General features: G+C 48.4%; 1 protein-coding gene across 1 annotated transcript in view; it reads left to right on the plus strand.

The window, feature by feature from the left end:
* LOC119431906 (protein piccolo-like) overlaps positions 1-20,958 on the plus strand; it is a 208,062-nt gene extending 187,104 nt beyond the window's left edge. Inside the window, 2 exon segments of the mRNA XM_037699348.2 lie at positions 10,596-10,705; positions 10,707-20,958. Of these exon segments, the coding sequence (XP_037555276.2) occupies positions 10,596-10,705; positions 10,707-10,937 (341 nt within the window). The 3' untranslated portion in view covers positions 10,938-20,958.
* The last annotated feature ends 585 nt before the right edge of the window (positions 20,959-21,543 follow it).

The following is a 21,543-nucleotide window of genomic DNA, read 5'->3' on the forward strand; positions in this document are numbered from 1 at the left end:
TTAAGTCTTTCCTTCGTTTATGTGTAAGCCGAGGTACTTATATTGCTTGACTATGGGTATGATTTGCTGTTGAAGTGACACCACGTAATTACCCGTCTCTTCATTAAAGATCATAATTCCTGATTTCTCTGTGCTAAACTTCAGGCCTAGATTTGTCACTGCGTTGCCACAGATATTAGCAAGTGTCTGTTAATCTCTTTCATTGTCCGCTAGTAGCACTATGTCGTCCGCATACATCAGTCCGGGAATTTTCTATTGCACCATTTTGCATTACGCATGTATAGGATAAATCAAACCTTCATTCACTGCTTTCCAATCGTCTTTCTATGCCCGTTCGCTTCCGTCAAAATGCGGTCAGGAAACGAACCCTCGACCTCGTGTTCAGCGGCAGAACGCCATCGCTACCGCGCCACCACTGCGGGTGCCGTAGAGTCAAGTCTTCATTTCAGTAAGCGTCATTTTCACTGAACGGAGTTACTGAATTAGGCTGGATTGAATGAATTGGGTTGAAGATGAATATGCAGAAGACAACGATAATGTTCAATAGCCTGGCAAGAGAACAAGAATTCAGGATCGCCAGTTAGCCTCTAGATTCTGTAAAGGAGTACGTTTGCCTAAGTCAATTACTCACAGGGGACCCTGATCACGAGAAAAAAATTTACAGAAGAATAAAATTGGGTTGGAGTGCATACGGCAGGCATTACCAAATCCTGACTGGGAGCCTACCACTGTCGTTGAAAAGAAAAGTGTACAATCATTGCATTCTACCGGTGCTAACATATGGGGCAGAAACTTGGAGGTTAACAAAGAAGCTCGAGAACAAGTTAAGGACCGCACAAAGAGCGATGGAACGAAAAATCTTAGGACTGACGTTAAGAGACAGGAAGAGAGCGATGTGGATCAGAGAACAAAATGGGATAGCCGATATTCTAGTTGACATTAAGCGCAATAAATGGAGCTGAGCAGGCCATGTAATGCGTAGGATGGATAACCAGTGGACCATTAGGGTTATAGAATGGATATCAAGAAAAGGAAAGCGCAGTCGAGGTCAGCAGAAAACCAGATGGGATGATGAAGTTAGAAAATTTGCAGGCGCAAGTTGGAATACGCAGCGCAAGGCAGGGGTAATTGGAGATCGCAGGGAGAGGCCGTCGTCCTGCAGTGGACATAAAATATAGGCTGATGATGATGATGATGATGATGATGATGATGATGATGATGATGATTGGATTGAGCAACTGGAACGCCAATAGTTTCAGCTTGTACGGTGAGCTGGTCAGGAGAGTCGAACGCAAGAAAAAAAAAGGAAAAAAAATGACAGCTGGCGACGCTATCCTTAGTTTCCCGCCCAAGTCCTAAGGCATGTGTTCGGTGCTATAGTTAAATGTTTATCAAAAAATTGAGTGATTACATTGCGCTCTAAAGGAACCGAAGGTTGAATTTAGCAAGATTTAAACATATTTTCTGCACAATAATGGCCGAATTGCCCGAAAATATCTTTTTTTTAATCTGTGACATCTCACCCATAGAGTTTACCTAATTCACCAGAGGGGACTTGGGCGCTGCGATCGTTCAGCTATAACACGACAATGATAGTTAGCGCATGGCTTTGTCGGATCTTTATGCTTGTGGCTTCAAGTCTTTTCGGCTTTATTTACTAAGATTTATCTCCCTTTATCAATTCCGGAATTGATTGACAGGTTGGGTGACACCTGTGTGTCAAAACCGTCTATCGCCTATCCAGGAAAGAGTTATCTTTCTTGCGTAAAGATAGGAATTTTCTGCGGGCGGCGCGGAATTGAGTGACAGTGTGTCAAAACCATCTATCGCCCTATTTAGGAAGGAGTTATCTTTCTTGCGTAAAGATAGGAATTTTCTGCGGGCGGCGCACACGTGATGTGTCACAGATTTGACCATATGTGTGGTTGCTTGCTTCGAACTAAAACGCTCTTGTGAGTCTGCGCTCGTGTGGTCTTAGCGTCTTCTCTGTCCTCGTCGTGTGTGCGTAAAGTTTTTCATGTCTTACCAGCATGGCCAAACAGTCACCTCGATGACATTAGAACGAAGGGATGACTACAACGGCACGAAGCTGATAAAATAGCGAGGACGGCACTAAAACGACGGCGTACTGGTGTTTGAGCTCACGTCCGTGCATACATGCATCCCCTGCCACCATGGCCTGTCTCGATTCGCATTACATCCGGTGTTTGTTTCCACTATGTACGGTAACGGCCAATCGTGCAAGACTATTGCAAGCAGCCAGCAGGAATAACAATGGTATACGACAACGGCTGACGACACAGGTGTGAGGGCAGGGGCGGATCCAGGTTTCTTCTGAGGGGGAGGGGTCAGCTTTTGTCAATGATGATGCTGAGGATAGTAGCCTTTCTTATTTACCGAAATTCACCGTTTCTGTTCACGGTAAACTCGCCTCAGCTTACCGTGGCTTGTGCAACACCTGTAGCGAAGCCAGGTATCGGTTTCTCCGAACTTATAGGAACAGGACGTTGCCCAACACAGCCATGTGCTTGGCGGCTGTGTCTGATAATATGTCTAAGTCTGTATTGTATCCGATAATAAAATTTGGGATGATCTGTTGCAGATTCGTTATGGGTGCATAAGCACAGATCCGTCTTTGGAGTTCGGTTGGGACATGTTCATTTCCTTAAGAAGCTTCTTTGTGTTCGGCTGAGGCACCTTCGTTTGTTTTGAAGGACTATCGCTTGCGCTCCAACGCGCCAACCACTACGCCGATATGCGAATCAGCGCGTATGAAGACTCACGACGCCACCTACAAGAAGAACTATGGGGTGTAGTAGCCGAGAGCGCGAGCCAGCGTCTTTTTCTTCATGTTTTGTTTCCCACGCGACCTCCTCCTTTTACACAAGATGCGCATCTGCTCCCGTTTCGTTTACTCCGCGACGCCATCCTAGGCCCGCGCGCTGGCGTTGGCCGCTGACGTCATGCTCCCCCACTGCGCTGCCGCGGCTCGAGGCTTCGCCCGCTCCGTGAGAACGTCCACTCACACAAACAGATCCGGTGGGTTTGAGCCTCCTATGCCTAACGTACGACAATAAAACAGTGCGAAGTTATAATGTAAAATTTGCAGCGTACGAACGGCGCACTGCTCGTACTGGATATTGTCGACGTGCAACTGTGATCACAATGAGCGTTACAGTTATAAAAGTTGACTATGCGTAGTTCTTAGTTTAGTCGTTAGTTGTTATTATTTATACGTGGACACTTCAGCGAGATATCTTTTTCATTAAGCAGGTTGGTCGCGGAACCACCTTATTAATTGTGAAACTGAAAGCTGCATACTCCTCCCAAAGAACAGATGAGTTGTAAACAGAGGGGGAGGGGAGATTTACTCCTTTGAATAAGTCAGACACAACGCTCAACTCTTAACAATAAACAGTGCACAGCGTAACAGTTTAATATTTTATTACGGTTTATCACGGAGAATGAAAGTAACACGGAAATAAAACAACGTCTAAAAAAAAAAAAAAGATTACTGCTGCATTTGTGCACTGTTTGCTTCCTGACAATCCCTGAGTTCCCTGACAATCCACGCAGGGCAACAGCGAGAGGTTATCAGTGGAACTCGCTTTGTTTATACTTAATTGATAAAGACTCGTCATACATTTAAGGTACGGGCTGGGTAGTTCTTTCGTTTTTGTAGAAACACACGAGAGAATTTATATGTCACATACAGATTGCGTAACATGGTATGAAGTTTTTGGTGTAAGACTGGCTAGAACTCGCGTGAAGCAAAAAAAATCATGAGCCATTCCACTCTGTAAAACTGGATGACGAGTGAAGCCGTTCAGCACACGACGCAGAGGCCTTCCAATCACTACAACAGAGGAGAAGTGAAATTCAAAATGGAGAACGGCAACTTGTACTCCTTTTATTACATTCACGGGGACTTACTTTAAGCAAAAGAAAATCCGTACAACAAAGAGTGTAGTTATATGGTTATTTTGGTATGCATATTTGCCTATGTTGCGTTCAGTGCCTTGAAACGAATGCTCGGACACAGGAGAAGAAAAAAAATTACGGGGGATGCTTAGAACTTTGTATGAATGTGAAGGTGAAAGCCTAGTTTTACCCATAGTGATGTGGAATGAAGCTCTGAGCCAACGCGGTGACAATACAAGACGCGCAAGCGCGCAAGCGCGTGCTGCCGTCGTTTCCAGAACGTTCACGGGCGCCGCCGCTGACATTTGTGTCCTCCTCCCCAGCGCCGCTGTTGCTCTTTCCCTCAGCACGAGGGGCAGTATAGGAATGCAGAAAATAGCGCCTCTTCCTCTTCACAACCACAATCTCTCTCTCTGGCCTGATGAGCGGTGTCGGAGCCAGCTGTGGAAGAAGACGATGAACGCGCAAGTGGTGGCACGAGCGCGAGACAGGCGCGATGGCGAGCTCGCTCACTTTTTCTGTACCTTACAGCGACTTTGAAACAGAGATTTAAGGCTTTCGCCTTAAAAATGTCGATATCCTTTTCTGTGACCTTGTAACGCCAAATTTCGCGCAATCGCTGCGTGGCATTGAAGGGCAGACAGACGAACTCCGAAGGACAGGGGGACATATTAAGTTGATCTATTAACTGTTTAAGTTGATCACGATTAGATTGTACACTGGGGTACTATGACGGGAGACAGCATAAAACTCAAAGAAAGACGCCGTCGTCTCCGCTTGGTCCGGCTACAATGTACTAGAAGATTTTGTAGTGGGCTTAGAGGGCACGGGCTGATGTGCTGCATGTTGCCGCCGAGGGGAGGCGCGGGAAGACGTTCCTCCTGAAGGTTATCCGGCGTGAGCGACTGCAGACGGTGACGTTCTTCCTCGGACTCACGGTCATTCGGCGCATAGTCCGCTTTTGCAAGGCCCGCTTTCGCTATCTGTATTGACGTTGGTGCTGTCGACGCCTCTCCGCTTTGTTAGCTTTATTCTCCGGCGTGAACGCGCTACGCCGCAGCCCTGGCTTTTCCAGGTAACGTTAAGAGGCAACGCATGCCCCGGGCGGGAACTAAGCTAATCAGATGCGAAGGTGTGGACATCGGCGTGCTTCACAAAAGGGACGTCCCCTCGTTCGCTCGACGCCGCCGACGGGACGAGTAAAGGCTCTGTTATACTCCGACGTTCACAACGCGCGCGCGCGCGCCGGGGTTCGTTTCGTCGCGTCACTTCGGCGATGCCACGCCAGGCGCAAATCCGCCTGCCGTATAGTCCAAACGCGACGCGGCCCGATGCAGCTGGCCGCAGCCAAAGCACCGCATGCTCAGTAGAGCAGAGCGCCGCGCGGAAAGCGAGCGCCGCGTGGAAAGAAACGCGGACGCGGTGCAGTCTAGGGTAACGTCGTCGGCGCGAAATGCAGCACGCTGCATTTCGCGCCGCGCCGACGGACGCTGGTTGCGTCGGTCGCGCCTCGGGCGTCAGACTATACGCGTTTGCTAGCGTAGCGCCGCTGCGCCTAGCGTGCGCGCGCGTCGACGTTACGTCGGAGTATATCGAGCCCATAAGGCACGGCCGGCGCCAGGAGGTCCAAGGTATTCATGAGAAAAAATAACTACGGCAACTTGGCGACACCACACCCCTACGGAAAACAGCTAAGCTTGTGAGTGAGCTAGCTGTACTTTTACATGGCCACTACCACTACCACTCGCGAAAAATACTTATGAAGAAAGCTGATGGCCACATTTTTTTTTTGTTTTTTGCGGCAGGGCCGTCACTCTGTCAGCGACGGGCGATGCAGCAATCTGAGGGGGGGGGGGGGGGGTGGTAAGGATATCCGGACAACACCCCTGGATCCGCGCCTATGTGAGGGTGCTAGACTGACAACGACAAATGCATGCCGATCACACTGTCATCACACTGACGACAGTGTGATGACGACACTGGGAATTGCTACGACAGAATGACGACGATATACCGACTACAACAACATGACAACGCAGCAATGATCAGAACAAGGGGGAATGCATATAGAAGTGCCGACATACGTGTGATATTATACGGCAAGACAGCAGCCACAGCAGCAGCGGGAAAGTCGTAGGAAGAGGCAAACAAAGCTTCGTTTTAAAATAAGTGCTTACCACGACATCGCAGATCACAACGCCTATATTCAATATCCATTAGCCACAAAGATTTCAACAGCATATAGTTTCAGGCACGTTATATTTGCATTAGGATCGAGATGTGAGCCTAAAGGATGTAAAGTAATCGGAAAGATTTTTACCTTTACGTTTTTGGGACTAAAGTCCCTCAAACTGCTAATTAGACTTGCGGACTATACTTGCAGATTACGCAGAGCAAGCACAGAGGCCTTTTAAGATGGCATATGTTAACTGTCTGCACACATTCGGCTTCACTGGAATAAATTCTTTTTTGCTGGCGCCAAATGCTATTACCGTATTCTGTGGCTGAATGAAATGTATCGAAAAGATTGGCTGTGACTTAACTCAGTTATGCCTGGGTGTGCGTAGCGAGAGGAGAGGTTAATGTTATTGTTTCGCTTGGTGTTTCGTTCCGTCGTTGATCCGCGGTCCCTGGCACGAGATGCCGAACTAGACGACGAACCATCCTCATCTGAATGCACTCGCCTGGCCGCTTCGTACTTAGGACGCTTGTCGAGGCGTGCGGCTCGTTCTTCCTCCGTCTCCTTGGCTCGCTGCCTCCTCTTGGTTTAATTCCGACGACGAAGCCTGGCTTCTTTCAGTCTCTCCGACTCACTTTCCATATCTGCCGACGAATCCCACCGAGCTGCCCCTTCTATATATACGATGCAACGCCGGCTCCTCCGGCGATGCAGCACCGGCAAACGCCGCGGTGGTTGCTAGGCAACGGCTCAGGTCGCGGTGCGGCCATCAACCACAGCGAAATGGCGAGAATACGGCCGATGTAGATCTCGCTACAATATACCACCCTCTCTGGATGCCACGAGTTCGGTGCGCCCTGGTACGGAGCGAGCTTGCGCTGCGAAAATTTGTAAATGACGATAGCGGGGAACGTGCGAACGCTGAAAACCCGCGAAAGGTGAAGACCGAAACATCTGCGGATTCCACGGGCTGTGGAAATCGGTGTAAGCGATGTGTTCATTGATGTTGGCAAAGAACGGTGTTCCTGCTTAGTGACCATATGCAAGTAGATACGACATGACTGAGTTGGGCCCATTTTCACTACGGACTCGTTTTGATAACTAGTTTGCTCTAGATGGCGTCCTAAGCGACGCGCCTCGCGTTGCCTCAGCGAAAGCGCATCAATACGAAACCATTGCCGCTTCTGCCCTGCTACTGTGCGATCAGATGTCGGAAATGCAACTCGGTGTTCGCCAGAGCACTGTGCTCTATTCATGCTGCATAATGTGGAACGCTAGAGGGAGGACGTGAGCAGTAGTTGGCTGCAAAGATTGATACATTGAGGAATGGAACGAATTGGTGTGGCTACGTTCACGAACCGCTGATACATAAGGACTGCCTTTGTTGCCGGCCCTTCGCGATACACGGCTTTCCTTGTGGATAAAAAGAAATCACTCATCCGCCATCCGCAGGGTGTATCCGCCACCTCACCCGAAACTGACCAAAGAGGAAAGCACCGCATTCCGAAGACTGCAGAGCAACACGTACACCCACGGGATCCTCATGCATCGCATCCCCGCGACACTACACACTTTCAACTGCCCAATCTGCGTCGTGCCAGACACTCTGGCTCGTTTACTACTCGAGTGCCGGTGGCGCCCCGAAGACCCCGCTACCAAGCCTACAACGACCGAAGACGTGAACCTCCTCGCCGAGACGTGGGAGGCCAAGATCTCCACCCCGGCCCTGGACGACCAACGACGTCTTGTCGCCAGAGCCCGGGATGCTATCGCGGCCAGAGGATTCCTGGAATGAGGGACCCTCCCACCTAGAGTGATCCACAGCTCAAACGCTCGGGAACACTGTCTCGAAAACTAAAGTTTATTTCATCATCATCACTCATCCGCCAGCGTTGTATCGCTAACCTCCCAAGAAAGAACTTTTAAGTAGCGTCGGCAAGAGTGAGTATCGCTCGCTAAATAGACATGGGGACTAGCGCCGCTTCCTGGCACAGCACGTTTCGCACTAGATATCTACACACGTCCACATCAACTCACACGCAAACTCACGCCCACTCTATCATCAACATATCAAAACTAATTGAATGGGTATACTCTTCAATCAATCCGCCAAAGCATGGTGATGGCGACTACACCGACAGAGCACTCAATGTTCGAAGCTGAACGTTTCGTGACGGTCTACAGAGTAAGCGAGTGGCTAGCGATAATACATTTGCTACAAGATATTACCAAGTACAGAAGATCCACGTCCCAAGCCTTGTGCGCAGCAAGAACGAATCTCTCACAACCGAGCACACGCGCGAGCGATAAGGTAGAAAATAAACAATCAGATAGTGATCGAAAAACGTTGCTTGGTCAGAAACACGACAAGCCGCTTCTTCAAAGTGTTTGTCAAATAAAGAACGAAGAGCAAAACACACTCATCCTAATTTAATTCATAAGCGGAAATTGTGTATAAAGCTTGGAATACATTTCTAGACCCACTTCTAGATAGAAGCACCGTATACGCTGCTCGTGCAGTTTGCACAAGGCGTAATGAGCTCTGGAAGCGCTTACATGTCCTGTGAAGTTGCGCCTAAGGGTTCGTGAGTCCACCCAGTAACCGTCTACGATATCCGCCGAAGCAGCTTTGCTGAGCCGCACGGGGTCATGCACATCTATTGTAAACATGAAGGCAGCTGAGGCAAGCAATGGACGCGTCACGGCTTGATCAAACATGACGGCGCCCACGGGATTGCCGCGAAAAGGGTCTATACACACCTCGCTCAACATAAAATTGTGACGGGCGCCCGATCACGGAAATGGCACGCATGACGAGAACACAGTAACGACGACGACGACAAAATGGCGACGAAGGCGTGACGTCAATGTGGTGCCGACAGTGGAATCACTATAACGAAAGGAACAACCACTGCGGCATGACGATAATAAAATGACGATGATGGACTGATGATGATGGAATGACGGCGGCGTGTTGGTGTTGGAGCTGACGTCTACTCTTACGTGCACCACCTGCCGCCATGGACCGCCTCGATCGGCTCGCATTATATCCGGTGTTTGTTTGCACTATCTCCGGTACCGGCCCATCACCTGAGACTGTAGCCTGGAGCCAGCAGGGATGACAAGTGTATGACGACGGCGGCGTGAGAGAGCATTACCTTCGGTATGACCCGTGCATTCGGAAAGACAGCGCTGCCTCCTGTGTTGTTAAACGTTGTCCTGTCTGCGTGGCCTTCGCGCTGTTGCTTGGCCGCTGGTATACATGCCAGGGCGCTGTTTCTGCTGCTTATTAACAGTTGCCTTATTGGCAACAGCTGGTAACTGGTAACTGCTTATTACCAGCTACCACTTGTTACCGTCAGCATGTTGCCAACGCGTATTGTTAGAACACCGTCGAGGAGCTCGAGCGAAACGTTCAACCTTGCTATTGTTCTCAATATTCGCACTTCAAATGAAATTATGAATTTTTAAAGCGAAGATTTTTTTGCAAGCTCTCACGGGCTTTTCTGACCGTGGCTGCTGCTGGGTACTGCTGCTGTGTATATATGTATGCACTGTATACTGTGTATCTTCTATCTACCAACTTCTATCTAGCTAATGCCAACTAGCTGTTTGAGATGACCGCCGCGTATGTCACATTCCCTAGCATGGGTGTTCGAGAGCACATGCGCGCGCACCAACAGTTTCCTTTACGCCGAAGACGTAGGAATCATCTTGGAGTACTGGAAAGTGCAAATTTAGAGCCTTTGATTACGCGCTTCACGAAAGCTTCACTTCACGCAGATTCCAAGATGTGCGTTGAATCTGCGCAACGTTTGAATACGTCAGCATCGTACACGACACTCACCGGCTTTTGCAGCCGGTGTCGATACGAAATAGAGCGAGCCTCTTCCGGAAGCACTGCAATAAAGGCTATGGTGGCCACAAGGTTACATTTGATGAGCATACTTGCACTGTGGTATTTAAGCTGAAACTAATGTCAAGCACGAAACGCTCAGCGATAGCATCAGACAAGTGATGGCCGCACATTGGCGCGTCCTCTATTTAACAGTGGAGCTCACTATATACAAGCAGGGAAGAATGCTTATGTGTTCCTCTCCGAGAGCACGTGTGGTGTTAAACCGTTTAGACAGCCAGACCATTTTCAGAGACAAATATTCTTGGATCATGGCCCCACGCGTCGCAGGCTTACAAAGCGACGCGGGCATTGGTACAATTTATGAAATCAACTGGCCTCAGTGACCGATTGTGAAGTGTAGGCCAATTACACGCGTTCACACTGAGAGTACCTTCTTTCTCTCTCTCCTTTCTTTCTTTTGATCCCTTTAAACCCCTTCCTCCGTGTAGAGTAGCAAACGGAAGTGCGTCTGGTTAACCTCGCTGCCTTTCCTTTCCTCTTTTCCTGGTCCTCCGCACGTGTTGATTCGCACCTTTCGAGGTGTCCTGCTCAAACCTCGTGTCTCACTCTGTCTTTTCCCCCTTTCCCTCTCGGCAGACACGTACGTGAAGACGTACCTGAAGGAGGGCGACCGCCAGATGCAGAAGCGCAAGACCCGCGTCGTCCGCCACTCCTGCGAGCCGCAGTACCGCCAGACGCTCAAGTACACGGCCTGCCGACGTGCTGGGTCGCTCCCTGCTCGTCACCGTGTGGGAGCGGGCCCGGGGCTTCGACCACAACCAGCCACTGGGCGCAGCCCTGGTGCAGCTGGACCGCCTCGAGCTCAGCCGGCTGACGCTCGCCTGGTACGCGCTGCAGACGCCCGCCGGGCCGGCGTCGGCGTCGGGACCCCGCGGTAACGGCGAGGAAGACGACGACGATGACGACGACTCGCCGTGAACTGACTGACCGCTCTGTGCGTGCGTGTGTCTGTGTGTATACGTGCGCGTGCGAGCCACGCCGTCACCCGCTTTTCGACCGACAGGGTCGCACGAGACGGGGAAATAAGCGCTCCAAGCGCGCCACCGCTGCATCGACGTCCGCCGTCTATTCGTTTTCCCCTGCAAGGTTTAAAGCGAAAGAGGGATGCTGCGCTATAGTCGGCGCTTCGTAAGCAGTCACACGTTGTGGCTCTTGCGGTATAGGACAAACTATCGGAGCAGGGGAATAAATTAAAGTCGAGGGTTCCACGATAATTCGGTAACGCAGTGAAGATAAGGTTCCAGACATTGACCAAGTCAAAAACGGAAAAGTATAGAAAGTTTGCATTGACGTCATCGTGGCCGTCATCTTGGGGTACTGAAATGTCTGTAAGATTCGTAAACGAAAAACGTGACCGCAGGAACCAGCGCGTCTTCATGCATCGAGCGAGATAATGTTAACAGTGATAATGCGGTGACAAAACGGCCGTCATCAAAAAGAAAAGCAACGTGCGCGTGATATTATGGTGCGCTGACGTCACCGTGGCCGCCATGTTTGGCTACCAGCGCGCTGAGAAGCTCAGTTCGTGACTTCGCGTGAAAAACTATCTATAGTCTATTTTTCCATCGTTGATTTGGTCAAGACTCTGAAACGTCTCCAACTTGTGGCTTTTCATCTGTGGCTTGTTCAGAGCTCCGAGGCGTCTCTACTTCAGCGTTGACTTGGTCAGTGGCCGCACCTTCATCGCCAGGATTTACACTACGTCCTCGCTTTGTTGTCATTTGTATTTTTGCGCTACTTGCAAAAGTCTCAAGGTCGAAAGGACTCTGCGTTATTCTTCGTTGCCGAACGGCTGCCTTCTTTGCTCCCAAGGCTTTGACGGAAAGGCTATAAAAGGATTGTTGCGGAAGCGTCTGGCTATTCTCTGGCTCGCTGTCTGCCCTTCATCACCGAGAGGGAAACAATAGCAGCGCCACCAAACGGCAAACAGAGGTTTCACTCTAAGGCTGTAAAAGGCGCTTCGCTGCAGCGGCAATCGAAGGTACCGTAAGAGTCGACGACGTTCGCTCTCCCCACGCTCCCTGGCGTGTCTGTAAACTGTAAGCTGAATGCATCGGTTTCTACGACGCCTTGGGAATCGGAAAGCGATTTCGCGGCATTGCGGCCCGTAAACGAAACTATAGCACACCTGGAACACATCGATAACCGAGAATGGGGTTTACCGAACACCATCTGCCAGGAATTGGTTGGAACCTTTTGAGAGACGGCCTCCTCCTTTTGCAACCGCGCGGGGAGAAGCTGGCGGAAGAAGTTGACGACGGTAGTCGGCCATTAACGTAAGGGTGTTTCACCGCACAGCATTAATGCATTACAGGGTTTGCATTGCGCGCAACGGATCGAGTAACACAGGCGCATCTTATTTTTTTTTTCCATGGTGATAAGAAGAAAGATATTCGTGGCAAATGACGGATCACTGACGAGTGTACGAGAATCTTGTTGCCGGGGTGTTATGACGTAATGAAATGCTTATACTGGAGAAGTGTGCCGCGAGCAGCTGTCTCTATCGGAACTTAGAACTGGCCGACAGGGTAGTATAACCTCTTGTTATACCGAAGGCTATTTGAAACTATTTCTCGACAATACGTATAGTTGAGGAGAAAACACTGTCGCTGAAGAGGCCTTTTTTTTTTCTTTTCCGTGGCATTTGGTCCCCAAGACCGTTACACCTCACTTTGCAGAAACACTGGAATCGCAAACCTTGGCTAAAACATCAATTAGTTTACTAATTTCAGAAAGCCACGTTCTGCAAGAAAGAGCATAGCCTTGGAAAGAAACATCTGTTGAAGTAAGCGCTTTCCAAAAATTTATGCGTAATAGCATTCACCTGTTAGGAATACTTATTTTCGTGTTAGAGCATTTGACTGTCGGGTTTCTTTCGCGCTTAATATCGTGAATAAAATGTTTTGCACATGCTGGCCGCATAGCCAGCATTGCCTCTATTTATTGTTTTAGTGCGTGGAACGAATACAGATGCGGAATCTAGCGTTTTAATAACGTTTTAATAATATCGGTTTGCTAAGCAAAAAATAGACCTGAATATTGAGCCCGTAGCGACAACACACAAAATCTGTGAGTTTGAACGGTGACCGCGTCTATGAATTCCATCTAGCCGTTATCATTCTGCGCATCTAAGCGATAAGTACGATGTGGTGTGATGATAGGTGCTCCAAATCACCGACAAGCGCTCTTCAAGCAAGAATTAATATGCCACGATAATAACATGGCTGGTAATTTGAGTGCCACACATTATTTTCTTTCCTCAGCTCGTAGTTCGAAGGCGTGGAGAGGCTACGATCGCTGACGTCTTAGTACGCCAAAAAAATTATGTGGCCTGGACGCTCACGTGGCTCGTAATGTTGCCAACGCACACCGACTCAGCGGCTATTTGCCCGGGAATCTAAGCATCTGGCCGAACGCAAGCGATGATAGCTATAGCACATTCAAAGTCAACACGTCATGTCGATCGCGGCACTTATACAAGAGAGCCCCGTTGTCGTCAATTCTACGAGCCTTCGAAGACAACTACGTCATCGGAGGCTGTCGAGCTTTCGTGGGATTCGACTGCCTCGTCATCGCAAATCGACTCAGTTTCTCCATCAGAACTCGTCTCAGAACGTGACAGCGTAAAGCAGCAACCACGCCTTGTTTGTATAAAGCGGCAAGGAACTGCAACTTTTGCCCTTCGAGTGCTTCAAGGACAGATCGGCTGCGTGACACGTGGTTACGAAGTCAGCTATACGCATGGCGCGCGCGCATAACTGAACCGACTCCGCGTGTGCTCTGTGCAAGTGTTCGTGCGCGAGTGCGACAACGCAAGTCTGTGGTACATTTCCCGACACCTGTTGATACTGGCATGCGTGCTCTCATACCGTCGTGCGGTGCACCGGCCGCCGATTAGGGGGAAAGCAACCGCCATAACCCTTCTGCAACTTCACCAACTTGGTTGTGTGTGTGTACGTTGTCGTGTGTGTGCGTGTGTGTGTGTGCACGCGTCCTGAATTTCAGCCTTGCCTTGCCCGCCAGTTATGTCTCCCACTTCGTATTATTACGGCGCCCACACCATCGCGGAAATTTCCTGTTGAAATATCGTCAATGGGCGGGCTGTGTACATAGCGAGTTCCCTTACAAATGTGGATTTTCGCAGTCTATAGACCATCTGCAGGCCTCTCGTAACTGTACACTGTACCTTCCTGATGACTTGTACCTTCGTCTATACAATATTTATACACTGAGTGTCGACGGTATTCGTTGACAGTCCCGTCTCCTTTGGTCTATGTGTGATTCATAGACGTCCAAAAAGCATTGGTTGCGGAATATCTACAGACAATAGTCGAGAATAAGTGTAAAACTACAAGTCTACAGGCTGACTGTATGTTAATCCATAGACTCTATCACAAAGCGTGTGTAGACTTTCTATATACTGCCTGCACTATTTTTTAAGGGTAATCCGGACGTCAGTGCCTTTTCGTTTCAGTTATTGGTATCGCAGTCCCGTAAACGATGACACTGCACTCTGTACGGCTTAGAAAGCAATGCCTATCGCAATATTCGCCTTATAACACGCCACTGCTACGAAGGGTATAGAAATCAGAGGTGAAGAAATTGCAGCAGTTATAGTATTGTTGTCCACAGTGCACATAACAACGTCGCGGTTCCCGCTCAGCTTCGGTAAACTAATTTCTTCGGCGCGGTTATGCGACGAACGAGTTGTGCTCGACCTTATAACTAACACATAACAAGAGTTCTTACCATACCATCATACCAGTCGCTAATCTCGACACCAAAGAACCCCCGAGAAACTGTTGAGGGTAACATTTCGCTTCCCCTGGCAATCGGATAGGCATCTTTCTCCCGGTAAATGCATCACATTCGGTGACCTCGTTTAGTTTACTTCGTCTACAACAGGTGGCGCGGCAATTCGTAAACCTCCCGCATCTTACTTTAACAGGCGCGTCAAAACTTTTGACACGCGGCGAACACACGGGGCTCCGCGACTGGTGTGACTAAAGAACTTGACGGAGCACTCGATGTGCCAAGGCTAAAGCCAAAAATACTAGGCCCGTTTCTCGCAAAACTTCCTTTATGTAAGAGCGCTTTCTCAATGGCCGGCGTTCGATCGCCTGCGACTCGCGAAAGGGATCGGCTTGATAACGACAAAAATCGCCGCAGCGATTTCCAATCACCGACGTCACAGACTTAAGAGAAGTTTTGCGAATCCGGGCCCTGATGTGCTCAACCGAAATAAATGCAAACAGAAAATTAGTAATAGAAAGTGTATAGAATGGTTACAATAATGCACGAAAAACAGGGGTCTTTTTTCCCCCTTCGTGTTGCTTTTTTCTTTTATCCCAATGCTCCCTTATCGCTGCCCCAACCGTTCTTCCCATATAGTTCTTTATCGTAACAGCGCCGTGGGCAAAGGAACGTAGATATGATTCAAACTGTTCCCCCGACTCTTCGAATCATACGCGTTCCTTCCTCTTTGAGATACGCATCACACCGCACAATGAAACGCAGCTCGCAATATATGTCTCCGACATCAGTGTTCGTTGTGCCCATTTCCACTGGATATATATGCAGCACATGCTTTCAACTCGCTTCTGACGTTATTTCTATACATTACTTCGTTTTCCTAGTGGCGCCCTCTGTCACCTAAAAGCTGGAAATAAACCGCGCGCAAGCGAAGTGTTGACCAACCCAAATGTGTATAGTCTATAAGCGTAAAGCGTCTATAAGCGTAAATCGTACTTAGTACCAATCGAAGAGTGTCGATATCCATTGCTTTCTTCTTTTTCACCGGACGGACGTAGACTTGCGGAATACAGCAGTATTGTGTAAAACCTGGTGCCTCATTACGCTACTGGTGCGAACCAGTGACGTCAGCATCAAGGGGTTCGCACGTTCGCTTTTTCAGACAGATACATATAATAATGTTCGTAAGTGTGTATGTGAACACCTTTAATCTCGGTAGACCTCTATAAAGTTGCGTGCTTTCACATTCAAGTATAACGGCCGTGTCGATATTCTGCAACCATTAATAAAGAGAAAAGCCGTGTTAGCTTCGGTGTTTCGGATACTCTGAATCTTATCTAAAGGCAACATTAGTCTAAGTAAACTTTGCAGCAGTAATTCAGGCGGGACAGCAGTGAGATGGCGTACTTTATGCGTCATAATAAACCACGTCTGGCGCCCGAACTTACCTATTGATTCCTGTTGTAACGTTTCCTTATTAAATTAAAGCCAAATCCAGCATGGCTGTTTCCTTCGAGTGTGAAAACTCGCGCGCCCTGTAAAGGTTACTGTTACAAGAGTCTATGGCGAAATGCGACCAAAACGTATTTTTGCTGTTCAGTCACTGCAAAGAATTATTTTGTGGCCCGTGTTACAGCGCAGAGAGGGGCAATAGAAACATGAATAAAAAAAGAGTACCTGTGCCTCCCATAGAGCGAGTCTGTATAGCTTTATTTTCATGGCTTGTCAGAAAGCTCTCTCGGTGTGCTAAGTTCAATCGCTGTTCGTTGTTGTTGTTGTTGTCGGTGGTGGTGGTGGTGGTGATGCTTGACGCAAACACTGCCTCCCCCCTTCCCCCTCCCCTCACGATAACCTGAACACACGGCTTGCCTGCATGGCTTCTAAATCCATCTAATTTACCCCATATTCTATACATCCTCTCTGTTAACGTGCTCGATTTTCTGTGATCGGCTGTGTGCTCGGAATGCTTGCGTCGCTGTGGAAGTGTATCTGATTAGTAATAGGCAGGCATACTTCCCTAACCTCCTCAACGTGGCGATCGGCCCTGTCTGAGACAAAGACGGGGACGGCGAGGCCGCGGAATGCGTAAATGGAGCCAAACCACATGAGATGTCTTTTTCCGCGTAACTTCGGCGTTAGCGCGTCTATCGCACGCTGCGCTAAGACCACGCTGCAGACCCGCCCGAAAGGCTGTTCCGCGCTGGTCCCTTATATTGAGGCGAACGCCGCGTGGTTCCCATTTCGGCCTTTATGACATCCTCGGCGCCCCCCCATCCCCCGCCCCAAGAAAAAAAAAAATAGGTCAGGAATACGTCGCATGTGGTTGCTCCTTTTTAACGCCTCCTTCATGCATCCTACTAAGGCAGCGTTGGTGACCTCACGGTAGCGTTTCGTACACGTGGTCAAATACAAGTTAACAGTGGGCGTATGCTCAAGTTGCAAAGGCGATCAGCGTGCGGTCAGGTGAAACGTAAGAGACAGGTCCGGCACCTTAACGCGTGGCACAAGAGTATGTATTCAAAAGACCAGCGAGAGATAGATATAGAAGCAAGTAACGAGAAGAAAAAAAAAAAAACAACCCGCAAATGCGTTTTGCACTTCCTGTAAAAGACGCAATGTCATCATCTTGGGCCATAACCAATGCGTTTTTTTTCCTTAATCTAAAAAGCGATACAATATATTGTCGCAAATATTCTAGCCTATGAATACATCACTTGTTCCGGCCTCACTGCGAAGAATATAAGCAACGTATTCTGATTGTTTTACGTGTTATCTAAGTTGCTTGCTAAAGCGCAGGAACGCTTGAGCCAATTCACTATAGCTCAGGTCAGAACCATCTTGTGGCAACTAGTCATCAGAGCTTAAACATGCCAGATGAAATCAAACTAGTTGAAACCTGGTAGTTTCGGGTAAAATTAGCCAGATATGTACAGCCTGCCGACTGTACAGTAGACAGACGGGATCGTATTACTTTCTGGAAGTTCTGACAATTATTCTGTCTAGTAATTGAGAAGGAACTCTCGTGTGCACACCTTTCCTAAGTTGAGAAGAACTTATCGAGGTTATCAAGAACTTATAGCCTCAATATATGCCGCTACTTCGACGCGGAAGCTTCAGAAACAGTTGGAGGCCCGCGCGCACAAGTCCTATAAAGACGAGTTTGAAAGTCTAGCCGCAAATTTCGCGCGGTTTCGTGTTGTCACGTAACGCTGCTCTCTCCGCATGTTTTCCCACTATGCAACAAAAGAATATAGAAAAAAAAGTAGAAGCAAGAGTTCAGGTGGCGTGCATGAGCGTGCTAAAGGAATGTCTGTATTTCACGACCTGTCACTAATTTAACCAGCCGCTTGCCTCCTACACTCTACCGTTTGGCAGCGCGCTCACGACGACAAAATAAACTTTCGCAGCGCTTGCTGTGTAGGTTAGCAAGGACACTGATCCGCGCATGCTCACATACCCGTGCACAGTCCGTCGATATCTATATAAACACTGTGTATATAAACACACAGCAAATGCCTCACCTTGGGGTGCCGTGTTCGCAAAGAGTCGTTCTCAAGCTTTCGCAGATACGGCCCCTGATTCGCTGCGACCACCCACCGGCGAACGCCAGCCGCAGCGCATCCTGCGATGACGTAGTCGGTGCGAGCGGAAGTGACGTAAGCCTCCACGGCCGGAAGTGGGCGGAGTATACAGGCAGCTGCAATGCGCGGGTGATTCTGCCGCGCCCAAATAATGCAACAGCAAAAGATTCCCGTCTTGCTCACAAGCCGCTCTCGTCAAAGGAAAATCTTGGCGACGTCGCACGCGGTCGTGTAATTAGAAAGGTCTTTCGCGTTGCGCGACAGTCCGTAAGGCATCGCGAAACGCTACTGACGTGCCTAAAAGGCTTGCCCGCGACATCGCAGACGCCATATTGGGGCACCATTCACGGCTTCCATGGTGCTACTGAGAACGTAACCTGGAGATTAGCCCGTCGAATTAAGGCGCAGCTTTGCGACGCGCTAATAGCAGCTCAACATGGCGCCCGTGATGTTAGTTTCGTAAGACTAATAATTTCCCAGGTGCGTCTCCACGCATTGATTCATTCGGCCGTGCCATCACGTGTGCACGACCATGCTTACCATCAGCTAACGACAAGCATAGGAACAGCTTCGATACTAGTAACCGTCACCCCAAAGCACGGAAACACAGCAAATAGAGAAACACGTCGAGCCTGAAAGGTCGCTTTGCCCTTGCGAAGCCAGCCCCGGTCACACGTGACTTTTGAGTGACAGGGCTTTCAGTTCGCGGAGGTATATGACGAGCATCCAATTCTCTCTGGAACCAGATTCGCCCACTTCCGGTCCGCAAATGTCCTGCGATGCCTTTATCCGTGTGATTCCGTTCACCGAGCACTGTACATGTAATAATCCTTATTTTTCCACACATTGTACAGTTGTACATGTAAATGCATTATACACACGAGCCGGTCATGCAGAGTATACGGCGTACCAGGGACGCGGAGAAAACAGGTTATATATCTCTCCATATATAAGTATATACAGTGAGCGTGTACAAGCCACACGATATTTTCAACCTCTCTTTACATATAAACGTCTATATCGAATTACATCCTCTATATCTATATACACGTTCCGAGACTGTTAAACGCGGGTATTTTTGTTTTTGTTAAATATTTTGCGTGTGTGCGTGTGCGTAGTGTGCACTGAACTTTTATTGACAAGCCGCCGAGCTCTTTCGTTGAGTGTGGTGTCATGTATAGCGCTGGGTGTCGCACAGTGAAGCCGATCCCTTTTCTCGCGGAAACTTTAGTCTTCGAAATTCGCTGCAGTCAGTTGGGTGCTCGCACCTCGTGCAGACGCGATGTCTAACGCCAAGAACTAATTTGCAATAAATTCATTTTGGTGATGACGTATACTGCTTTGCCCGGCGCGTCAGTTTAAAGGACGGTTCATCGTTCGGGCACTTCCCTCATCGCCATGGACCTCTGAAGTTGTTTATCGCCACGTATATTGTACACCAGAACATAGCTGCCATTGAAACCTAAAATACTGACAGAAATACAGGGAACGTGGGGGGAAGGAGATTTGTTTTAAAAACCACCATGTCCACGCCCTCAATGCGGCAGTTATGTTCCATAAGAAGCCCCTGTAGCTATCCTGGATTATACGCATCCCCGCTTACAAGTTTGTTTTCTTTCCTTTTTCTTCTTTTTTTTTTTGAAGCCACATCCAACCACGGTCTTCGTTTCATAACTATAGCATTGCCCAAGTCCCGAAGTTCGTGGGCCGTACACATGATTTCTCCAAATACTTTCACTCACTACTGCATTATTGGATCCTGCGTTTTCATTGCGAGTCACTGTCCTTCAAATTGCAGCAGTGATAATTTTTCCGGCGTAGTGTAGCCTGAGATTAGATGTCAAAACTAAGCGTTACGGCATGTTATGTCGTATACTGCACTCAAATAAATAATCACCACGTCACGTAAAAAGATCCTTTGAGATTAACAGTACATCCATTTGGTGCATTCGCTTCATGACATTGAACTATCAATTCACCTTATAACAGAAACGGCAGCCGACTATGCCGGCTAATTAGCCGACTATGTCGGCTAACGTTCTATTGTAGCGAACCTAATCATTACGAGCCGCCACTGACGTATACTTCACCATTATCGTTATCAAATCGGGCACTAAATATAAAATACCGTAGTCCATTGTGTCCGTGCGAGATCTGAGCGCAAACCATACTGTCTGGTCTTAGCAAATAAGTCGTTCGAGAAAGCCCGGCTCAACTGTGTCCCACGTTTCTCCAGCAGCAACTTACCAGTGTGTTGTGTATATCATCGTGTCATCTGTGCGTGCTTTCTAAGTGTTGTTTGCCGTGTACCGCGATGCGCGACGGGCGTGCGTTAGCCGGTTTTATTAGTAACCGGTTTCCGGGTAACCGGTCACTAATGAGGCACGGTTATTGCTAGCCGGTTTTCGTTGTCCGTTTATTCGTCGGTGACCGCATGTTACAACACCACGACGCCTGTTTCTTCGGCGTAAACTGCATATATGTATCTCTGACACGTGCTGTTTGTTGAAGCAAGAGACAATGGACGAGAGTGAGAGAATAAAAAAAAAAGATTATATAAGCGCCGTTACGATTGATGATGAAATAAATGCGGACTATATGGAACGTTGCCATGAGTGCTGGAGTCTGAGTCCTTCCTTCCCTCTCCCTCTCTACATATATATAGAGTCATCATCATCATCCTATTTTTATGTTCACTGCAGGACGAAGGCCTCTCCCTGCGATCTCCAATTACCCCTGTCCTGCGCTAGCTGAATCCAATTTCCACGTGAAAATTTCTTAATTTCATCACTCCGCCTGGTTTTCTGCCGTCATCGACTGCGCTTCCCTTCTTTTGAAACCCATTCTGTAACTCATTCTGTAATTCTGTAATTCACCTACATAATTCTCAATACAATTAGGGCAACACTTGACTTCATTTAAGCAAGAGAACAGGCTGCCTTCAGAAAGGTGTAATCTACGGTGGATCACATCCATGTCATCATTCAGGTAATCGAGAAACTTGCGCAGTACAATCAACCTCTCTATATGGCTTTTATAGTTTATCAAGAGACATTTTATTCAGTAGAGATACCTACAGTCATAGAAGCATTGCGTAATCAAGAAGTACAGGAGGCATACGTGAATACATTGGCAAACATCTACAAAGATTCTACAGCTACCTTGGTTCTCCACAAGAAAAGTAGAAAGAT

Source organism: Dermacentor silvarum, chromosome 10 (assembly GCF_013339745.2).
Source record: "Dermacentor silvarum isolate Dsil-2018 chromosome 10, BIME_Dsil_1.4, whole genome shotgun sequence".
Taxonomy (NCBI): domain Eukaryota; kingdom Metazoa; phylum Arthropoda; class Arachnida; order Ixodida; family Ixodidae; genus Dermacentor; species Dermacentor silvarum.